The sequence below is a fragment of the Phalaenopsis equestris genome, unplaced genomic scaffold (assembly GCF_001263595.1).
Source record: "Phalaenopsis equestris unplaced genomic scaffold, ASM126359v1 Scaffold000741, whole genome shotgun sequence".
NCBI lineage: Eukaryota > Viridiplantae > Streptophyta > Magnoliopsida > Asparagales > Orchidaceae > Phalaenopsis > Phalaenopsis equestris.
Genome location: NW_018165181.1, coordinates 60,126 through 71,336, shown reverse-complemented (window position 1 = coordinate 71,336; position 11,211 = coordinate 60,126). Strand labels below are relative to the sequence as shown.

General features: G+C 32.4%; 1 protein-coding gene across 2 annotated transcripts in view; it reads left to right on the top strand.

Moving 5' to 3' along the window:
- The first annotated feature begins 3,367 nt into the window (after window positions 1–3,367).
- The window catches only part of LOC110030594 (novel plant SNARE 12-like), a 35,929-nt gene continuing 28,085 nt past the window's right edge, over window positions 3,368–11,211 (top strand). For both annotated transcript variants that reach the window (XM_020733373.1, XM_020733374.1), the window contains exon 1: window positions 3,368–3,663. In XM_020733373.1, coding sequence (XP_020589032.1) covers window positions 3,587–3,663 — 77 coding nt within the window. In that variant the 5' untranslated portion in view covers window positions 3,368–3,586. The remainder of the gene's footprint in view (window positions 3,664–11,211) is intronic.

Genomic DNA, 11,211 nt, shown 5'->3' with positions numbered 1-11,211 from the left:
CTTACCGATGGTTTTACGATCTCTTGATTATATGTCAATGACTTTTCAATGATCTATCAAATAGACGACATCCAGACAAAGCATTGCATTTTTATTACAAGCAAAATCATTAGAAAATTTCTATGGTTAACCAACAGTTGCACTATATTTTATTGACAGAACTGAGATACTTTTCAAACGGAAGTGCAATACTTTTCCTATGGACATATGTGTTAGTTATGTAACTGAAGATCAAAAGATGACATGCTTTTGGATCTCAAGTGCTGGTTATGGTACGTTGGATAACCGTCGGTTAATGTAAACCTTCCCTAAATATGTCAGTAATTTTATTACTAACAAGCATTTTTGCTACGATGATTTAGTTGTCGGTAAATATTTTGCCTATATTTTTGTGTTAGTACCGAAGGTATTTGAACGTTGGTAATAAGCTAAATTCTTGTAGTGGCCAAAGATGATCTTTGTATAACCATTGCAGAGCTTATTGCTGCTGGATGGTGAGTCGTGACCTCTAATGGAGCTTGTCGTTGCTGGGTAGTGAGTCATCGCGAGGGCTAAAGATGATCACCATATACTCCTCACAGAGCTTATCGCTACCGAGTGACGAGTCATCTCAATGGCCAAAGACTATCGTTGTGTACTCATCGTAGAACTTGTCGTTGACGTATGACAAGTCATTTTAAGGGACAAAAAAGATCATCGTACACCCCATGCAGAGCTTGTCGTTGTCGGGTGGCAAGTCATCTCTAGGGTCAAAGACAATCACCATACAACCAACCTTTTGCTTGTTGCATTGGGTGATGAATTATCTCTAGGGCATATGAGCTGGGTTTTAGCCTTTCACTCACATGGGTCATTGGTCGCCTAGTTGGACCTCCGTCTTGGGTTGGGTCCTCTCTTTATGAGAGAAGGCCGCCTAGACTTCACTCTGGGATGATTGTCACCGTAACCTTCACGGAGCTTATCAATGTTGGGCAGGGAACTATCTCCTGATATTCAACTGATCTAAACTAGCTAAGGACTAAAGCTCATTGTTATGAAAGTCACGTGATTGGCCCTTGGGGGTGTATTACTGATCAGACGACTATGGTGTTGTTGTTGGTATTACTACTAAAGTTTGAGTTTCCCAAGTGTCGGGTGGCCACCGGCATGTATGGACTTCTTGAGCTTGCCAACTCTTGACTTGAATTCTCACATAGAAATACAAAGTATTATTATACGCATGTTTCACAGAATAAGTTTGAAGGAAAATAACATGATATGCACCAGGAAATCAACCAACCAACTACTTCCATTATGGTCATGCAATAACCTGGCGCTACAACCATCTACCACATTCACGGGGGTATACTGCCTCCATATCAATTAACCACGACCCTTACAACCTAATATCACTGAAAACTATATTCATTACAACCAGACTAAAGCAATTGTTAATAAATTGTTATCGCCCACTTCTAATGACCAACTTTGTAACTCAATCTTCCTTAATTCACGAGAAAAGTGGACATATGTACTCACCATTCATGGCAGATTATTTCAACGAGGATAGACCCCATGGTTTTTTCCCTTTTCTAAGGTTTGCACGTAAAAAAATTTAGTCACTCATCCTGCTAAATCCACTCTTATTATATGAATGTGCGTGAGAGTCCGTCCCTTACAATGCGAAGACGACAATCCATCATTCCACCGCTGCTGGACTTTCCGGCATACATACCCAAATCACCGAATTCTGTCCAGAAACATGGCTAAAATAATGAGTGGCTATGAGTTGTTTTGGGACAATTTACAATTTTATGCGTGTATTTAAAAATTATAGGTTATGTAGTGAGAATAGGGTAAAACAAATAACTCAATTTCATTATCAAGCAAGGTATTTATGAGTTTATTCACTTTTCTAGCCTTAAGAGCTGCATCTACAATTGGCAGTTGTCCTTCATTTGTCTCGGATTACTAGTGATATTAGTGACCCATGTTATAAATTGTAACTTGAAGTGTCATTACGTAAATCATAAGGAATTTACATGTATTTTAATGTTGTTATATTAATTTACAAATAATAAAAATTAAGATAAAATTAAAAATATGATATATTAGTTCAAATGTATTTTATTACTAATGTTAAAAATAATTCATCTTTATTTACTTTACACATAACAAAACAAGCTCAAATAATTTAAATACATTATTTTCACTTTATATGCATATAACTAATAAGTAAAATTAATTTATTTAATGTATTTACTTTAGAGGCAACCCGACACACTCTATTTTAACGCTTATATATAATCCTTAAAAATTTGAAGTAGTATGATGCATGACACGTGGAAATTTATCATTCGGTGTTCTTATTGCAATCCAACTATACTTTGCATGGATAAAAAAAAACAAGCATTTGCTTACATACCATCCAAATGTATTTACATATCTGACCCCAAATGTTTATTTTTATATTTATATCACCTACACTTTTTAGGCATGCATTAAAATTGAAAAAAAAATTGGAAGATTTGCCTACATACCACTCCATAATTATGTATTTACATATATAAACATCTAAATTTCAATTATATATATATATATATATATGCTATCTTATGTATACTTGAAAATATATATTTCACTTTTTTAAAGTTAAAATAAAAATATTTTTTTATGTGATATAAGTAAAATTATAAAAGAGCAAAGTTTACGTGTTGAATATGTATATGCATATGAATTGAGTGGTATGCATGTAAATAAGTGCCATACTTATCACTATATTTTAATGAATTTGTTTTATACTTGTGCATGCATAAGAGTTAAGTATTATGTATGTAGGTCTTCAAAAAAAAAAAAGGGCAATTATATTCTGACCGCCCGAAACTTGTTATTTAGAAATCTACACATTTTTTTCATCTATTTTTCAAAATCTCACTCAAATGTCAATATTTATGGTACGACCCCAACCCTTATTTTTCATGTTTATTAAATTCTAAATAGTTTAATGGTGGCACGCATGAATACATAGGTTCGATGGTTCTAAAAATTCACTTGCGTGGTTAAATTATAAATATTAATGTTTCAATTGATCTATATGAAAATTTACATATTTATCACTTAATTCTTATGTATTTAGATATCTAACACATAAAATTTAATTTTTAAAAATATGGCACCTTATCTATCAATGAAAAGTATATTTTATTTTTTTTTAATTTAAAATAGTGATATTTTTATGTGATGTGATAGATTTAGATGGTATAAATGTAAAAAATAAAATTTAGGTGTTAGAGATATAAATAGGTATGAATTGGGTGGTATGCATGTAAATTCTAACCCCACTAAAGAAGATAAATAAATAAATAATCTGATCTTTCGACCTTCTCCGGTAAGCTCTCTTCGGCTTTTCCTGTTCCAGGTAAAAGCTGTTTCCATCCATCTCTGCTTTCTTTTCGCCCTCTGCAAATCCTCGCCGTGTGATAATATTCTGAGAAAATTGAGGAAGAAGAAATATAGCTGGGCCCCGGAAATTCTCCATTTGTTGGGCTTCTGCGAGATTTCGATCTCAGCGAGTTTCTATTCAGCGATCTGGCCGAAGTTTTGACTAATGGGGAGCGATCTCAGGATGAACGCTGAAATGGAGGAGACCGACGGTGAGATCCAGGACATTCTTCGCGCCCTAGCGTAAGCACTTCCTCTACGATTGTTGAAATTCCATTTAAACTAGCTTGAAATATTTGATTGGTCCTTTTTGTGTGGCTGAGTTTAATTTCTTGACTGAAATGCGTAAAGGGTTATGAAAAATGCACTTAATGTAGGGTTTGGATTGGAGCGGAAAATGTTGAATAAATCACCTAGTCGTAGAAGATATAGTGGTTTTACTTCGTTTAGAGATTGATTCTGCTGCAGACATGGCCACAAGGTTATTCTTTTTCCCCCTTATTTCATGTTACTGAGGTTATGGTTACATGAGATGCGGCCCTTTAAGTACTAGAAGATTAGGGTTCCAATAGATGATAAAGGATATATTTATATAACAGACGAATATGATCTTTTTTTAGAATACAAAATTTCCATGGGGTTAATGTTTTTGGATCGATGGATTTGAACTGGAAAACTTTTGGCAGCCCTTCATCAACTCAAAGTGAAGATTTGGGGTTCAATTCCCACAAAAGGGAAAAAAGAAAAATAGATAATTGTAACAATTTGATGATAGAGAAGATTATTTCGGACAATTTTGTTAAATCATGGAATTGAAATGTAATTTTTAGTTACAATGCTGGCATTCTAAGAATTTATCAATATTAATTTTTGTTGTGGTCAACCTTTTGATTTCATCTTCATGTGCAATCCATCTTGATTAGTTAAATAACCCAATTTTTTATAGTAATTCCTTGGTTGCCATGGTACTTAGTTGCTTTGTTGAATTTATGTCTTTTGTTTCTGGTAGAGGGAAAGAAAATATATTGAACAATCATGAAGGAGTTAATTGAAATAACTATAAGTGGAGCTTAGAGATATTAATTTGTGGGGTTACAAAAAAACTCATTCTAAGAATTTATTAATTAAATAGAAGAAAAAATATTGCTACTCATTTTTGAGAGATATTTGGTGAGTAATGATGTTATAGATGAGATTTTTACATAAATCTTGATAGATTCATCATCTTGATTACTACTTGAAACCTTTAACCTCATTAATTAAATAAAAGGATTTGAGGCTGTGATGACATTATATTCATTGCCAGACATTACATATATTTATTGATTCCCACCACACTTAAAGTGCCATTTAGGCAATTTTCAGGGAGCATCACTACCTTCAATGTGATAACATGAATTTTTATTGCAATTTGCTAGCTTTTGGAAACTTAAGAGTTTTGATAATCCTACCATACCTAAACCAAAAAGGGGTCATAGGTCCACACATCACTTCACCATGTTCAAGAGATATCTGTTGGAGTTACATGTCTTGGAGTCCTTTAGGTCGCACTGGTGATGCCAGGTATGAAGGGAAACCAATTTTGTTTATTATTGTAAAAATTTCTTACAAGGTGATGTTTGAATTGTGGAAAAGTTAACAAAGAAATTGAGGACGAGGAATTTCTAAGGCACTTGAGTTTGTCTTCCTATGTCCACACTAGATATCAAAGATAGCTTTAGAGAAGAATGGACAAGGATATAATAGTAATATCTGAGTAGAATGATTATGTACTCAAAGATACATGACCAATAGGCTACCCTAAAATATTTTTGAAAGATGTAACGTTTAACATTAATTAGAATCTAATTATTTAATGTGTGTTGAAAAGATACAAAACATTGAACTTAGTCGTCACAGTATATTTCAATATTATGATGATCATGAAATGTCATTTTGCATCAACAACTGGTGAGTCATGAAGATCATAATCCAGATTGGGTATTGAATGACTTAGCTGTTGAACAATTAAATAAGACTAATAATGAACACAATTGAGAGACTTGCGTTGGTACACACTTGTGTAGTTCAAATTTAATAAAAAATAACTAGTTGTGATAGAAATGAAGTTGAATGGGGGATAATCTCGCTAGGGTAAAATATCAACTATTCCAAAATAATTGGTAATGATCTCACTTGATCATATTTTATATCAACAGTAATTTGAAGCTACAAGTCAATTTAATTTTGAGAACTCGTATGATATACTTACTAATTATGATCAACTAAATTGAGCATAAATCCGAAGCTATGAATACATGGATTCTATTATAAAAAATAGAAAATATATCTTTCCTTAAAGGGCTGGAGGTCTTAATAATAGAGGATGTTAAGAGGGGGTACGTGCAAATCCAAGATACTGTTAAGAGATCATTTAGAAGGCCACATTCACCTAAGTATCCATGGTCCTGGCTAAGATGTTAGAGGGAACACAAAAAGATGTTTTTTGTGTATGAATTGGGGAAGATTCTTCATAAATTCAACAAATTAATAGGATTCTTTGATTCTAAGGGCTAGGAGGTTCTCATTAGCAAAATGTGGGTTGGAAGTTATTCTTGTTTGCTAGGAAATCATATTAGTGAAAGAAGGGGCTTTCCCGCCAAGGCTATGAAGTGGATCGAAAGCTCCTGAGATGGCATTAGTGTCTAAAAACTTTTGACTTTAAGAGTCTTTTGATATTTTGTATGGTGTGGTGTGGTGTGGTGTGTTGTGTTGTGTTACCTAATTATGCTATAGGCTTGAGGATTGTGTTCATAATTACCTTAAACTAAATAAAGCAATGCAAGAAGATGATGCAAGGCTTCCTAATAGTTAGGATATTTTGTCAATTTGATCTACTAATTAATGAAAATGCCTAATGTGAGTGACTTTTTTTATGCAGTACAGATTAATAGAAATAGAGAAAATTGTTAATTTTTTTTGCAAAAATGAAAATTTTGTTATACAAGAAAGCTATTAACTTCTTTAGAGACCATCTCCTCATTTTTCCTCCACTTCTAGTTGAGATTTTCTATTGCTTCTACTTACACTATTTGCTACTTTGCCTCAGAGTTTCTAGATTCTAGCTAGTAGCAATGAATCAAGTTGCTATTTGGACAATTTCAATTAAGAGTCATAAGGTATGCTTGACTTCTCCTTTGGAAGTTCGTAGGGCAACTTTAAGTGCAAAGGGATCAGATGCCTTAGTTTCTACTCTAGCTAACAATGGGAGAGAGGGAGTAGTTGAAAGAATCAAAATTTTGGATCTATGATGTTTGAGGAAAGAGAAAGAGCAAGTTTTAAAAAATCAATAAAAAAAATTATTGATCTACCAATTGCTTTTATTGCTTGCATATGATTTTTTCTATATAGAAATACCAGAAACAACCTTGAAAATATTGGCATTTTGAATAAACTTAGAGATATGAACAAATCACATTAAAGTGCTAACTAAATCGAGACAATAATGGGTGAAGCTGCCTAAAAGGCAAAACATAAAAATCTCGTTGAATTTCTTCTCTATACGATTAATTCCTTCATCTAGATAGACTTGATTTCTAGTTTGATGCAAGAATCCACAAGGAGGTCGAGCTGAGTAAATCAAGCCGGCTTGAATTAGGCTGGGTGAAATCAAGCCTGGTGAATCAAGCAAAGTGGAATTAGGCCGGCTGGGTGGGTGTCCGACCAGGTAGGGCCGACCAGTTAAGTGGTTGGCGCGGTCACTGGAAGTGAGTTTGCAAGTGTCCGACTTGTCGTTTAGTCGGTGGAAATTTTCTGAATTATTTTCTTGTCGTACATCGTGCATTTTTTTATTGCTTAAAATTGAATCCTCTCTGGAAGAGTTGACCCTTTGATTGATTTTGGAGGCCATCAATTAGGAGTACTTTAAAAGATTTATGATATTGAGATTCATCTAAGCTAGTGGCCGATGACGCCTTTTTTGAGTTTCTTTTATTTGTGCAAAGGATCATAATTATTTTTTGCTTGGGCTAGGATCTAATCCTTGTCTATTTTTTATCTTTTCTTTTGCCTAAGTGTGTAATAGAGGAATTGAAAATACTTGTTATGGTGCTGAACTTGCTTAGACTTATTTCTCTCTATTTTTGTGTTTCCTCTTGGAGCTATTGATGCTGCTCTTAGGACTATTGGTGGTGCTTTTGATGGTGCTTTTGCCATAAGCCAAACATTTTTAATTCCAAGATTCCTCTTCATCACAACTTGTGTTGCTTCATAACTCTTTTGTAGATCTACCTTTTTGTATTAGTAACTTCCTACCATCATTATCAAATAAAATATTTACTTTCTTTTGAATTATATTGCATTTACGTGCCATAAAAAAGGATTCTCCAAAAGCATATGTCAAACATCCTGATGAATTTTCATTAATATAGAGCTCAATGATAATAAAACTTTCAATTTACATCGACACGTCATAACTAAATGTGCATATTTTTTAATTTTTTTTGCTCCATGTAAATTATAGGACTTTGGGTGATGAGTGGTAGAAAACTCTAATCTTTTAATCAAAGCAATTAATATGAGGTTTAGCCAAGCCAATTGTGATTTTTACCAAATGATTCTTGGCCATTATGTTAACTTTGAAATGCTTATCTGACAACTTGTCATTTTCGATAACCATTAGCACAATTATTGGATTAGTTTGTAACACTCATGCAAATTTTCCCTTCTATGGTGGTTAAGTCTTTTAGGTTTTCTTCTTGGAAAATCTCTTTCCAAAATGCAAGTTCCAACAATCTATATATGAATGGCCTCTGAATTAACGATGGCTATAATAAAGATTTCCTCCTTTTTTTCCGTCTCCTTAAGGTGATATTCTTTTTAATTACTTGAGGAATCTTCTAGCTCTTATTACCTGCTTTGGTTCTCTCTTCTATAGCAATGACTTTGGGTTGATCTTTTTAATATTTTGTTTTTTGAAACGTTCCAAGTTCCTTTCGGGTCTTCATGTATTTATGCAATAAATTTTAGGAGAACATATTTTTCTTGCAATGAGATATTTAGCGAGAAGCCCTCTTTCTTGACTCAATGGTATACTTTTGTATTGATTGCTCTTATTTTTACCTTAATTTTCTCCATTTGATTAATTTTTTTTACATTTTCAATGTGATAAAATTTGACTTGACTTTAAACTATGCTTATTTCATTTAAGACAAGTCATAGTTTAAGGATTTTGAATTTTATTAAATAAGTCTGTGGGTTGACATTTTATATTAAAGAAGTAAAAATTTTTTATTGTAGGAGTATACTTGTAAAAGAAGAAATATGTTTAACTAGTGGTTGGTATTTGTTATCTACAGATATTTCTTTCTATTTTTTGTTAATATCCTCAGGAAACTTGGGATCCTTGTTGTCATCAGTGGAGAGATCCCTTTTTTAATTTTGGGATATTTATGCTTATAGTTGAACTATTTATTCTGTTATAATTTTTAATACTTTTGAATTTTTTATTTTTGTTCTTACCCTGTACCTTTTTCTTGGGTCAATTGTTTTATTTTTACCGTACTATGTTGCTCACATCTATTTTTAAGCCAAGAATCGTGTTCTGATACCAAATTTAAATGATTCATTCAAAACCAATAGGATATTATTCGTTGCTAAATCCTTTGAAGTGGACCGAGGAGAGCTTTGGATGTTTGATATGTATTAGTGTTTCATCTAAGCACACTGGTTGGAGGATTGTGTTTTTCTCAACCTAAAATTATCCAAGGCATTGTAAGATTGCATATAATTAAGGTACTTATGAAGTAGACCTACTAGTGAAATAAGGACTAATTTGAATGTCTGGAGCATTATGCTCTATAGATTTAAAAAATAGGGATAAATATTAAATTTTCTTGGCAAAAGCGAAAAGTGGTTGACATAAAAACATAAGGAAGCAACTAGCTCCTTGAAAAATATCTCCATATTCTTCCTATGCTTATGATTGAGAACTCCATGGCTTTCGCTTGTATTTGTCTAGTATTTTTTCCTACAAGTTATTCTTTTCTCGAACTAATAATAAGGAGGTAAGTTATTATCTGGACAATAAATCAATTCGGAGAAGTAGCATGTATATGTTTAGGTTTATTTTTGGATGTTGGTAGCTATGACTTTTATTGTTGGGGGCTACATACCTTGGTTCTTCCTGTGGCTGATAAGAAGAGGAGAGAGAGAAAAAGGGGGGTGGGGAATGCAGTGTTTGGCCAAAATTCCTACTTGATTTGTGATGCTTGCTGGAAAGAGGAGAGAAAAGTATGAAGCAATCTGATTTTTTAGCAAGTCCTATTTATTTTTATTGATTCTATGTGATCTATTTATATAGAGATTCAAAGAAGAGTTTACAAAATATTTGAATTTCTAACCAACTTGAAAGTATGAATTTCACTATTCCCATAAAAGAGCTAACTGAATGTTAGAAACTAGCAAGTAAATATAAAAATAGAAAACAACCTTAAAATAATCAAATCATTTTAAAACCCTTCATGAATTCCTTTGTATGTTATCATTTTTGGCATGTGGAGAGAATTAATTGTTATTTTGATGCAAAACTCCACGATGCATGCCTAAGTTTTAGGAATTTAAATTTTGTAATCCTTTTGAAGTATTCGGGCTCTCTCATTGATTTACTTTAGAGTTTGAACTGTTAATTTGATAAAATATATTCTCATTTTCTTGTAGCAACTCTTGAAATTCTTTTGTATAGTATGAGAATTGTCTGGAAGCTTCTAAATAAAATTTGAATACTTCATACAATCTATAATATATAGTATTAGAATTCTTTTGAATCTTAGGCTCCTCTTATCAACACCAAATGATTAATTGGAGGTCCTACTTGTGCAAGATGTTAACTTTAATACATTGGGTTTTATTTAAAAATTTAGATTCATTGTCGGCTTCTATCTAACGTCATAAAAGTAAACTTTAAACTTACATCATTATTGGTTGTTATATAAATTTTATTTAAATGAATCAAGATAGAGGTACATTGATCCTCCTTTATAATAGATTATGATACTTGTTAGTATATTTGGTTATAAAAATAGTGTAATATCCTGCTTGATTGATAGAATATTTTAGAGAATTGGATTTTTTAATCTAGAGTCAAGCTAGCAGGAGACCATAATAGCATAAGAACTTAAATATAGGAAGAGAAACTAGTATTCTAAGCTCTTTAAATAAAGGGATCATGTATAATATGAGGTACCTAAGCTAATAGAAAATTCTAAATGCTTTTAAAAGGTTATTTACATTTTCAAGGGAATTAAGTATTTTGCTCTAAATCTTTTGTCTCGAGTAAGATGATCTGTTTACCCTTAGAGAACCCCTCACACTTTGTTTTTACTATGTTTTTGATTTTTCATTTCATCAGAGTCTATCAAAAATAGTTTTTTCATTTCATTTGATAACTTCATAGTATTTGTCAGTTTGTGTAACTCATTTTAAGGTAACTTTTTATTTCCTATACTTATATGCAATATTTAAGCGAAAATGAGTGTGAAAGATGCACAAATAAGAAAGCGAATTGAAAATATTTCATGAAATCATAATATTTCTTACCGTGAGATATATTTGTCATTTTGCCTTTGGCTTCTCGACTATAGCTCTTATCGGTACTATTTGCTAAACCGGTATGGTTAATGCATAGTAGTTTTATTTTTTGCTCTTTGAAAATCGAACTTGTTGGTTCAATGCCTTCAAAACAATGAAAATACATACCATGGATGCATAAGCTATGAATTAAAAATAATATGTTGATCGCCGTATCTCTTGGTG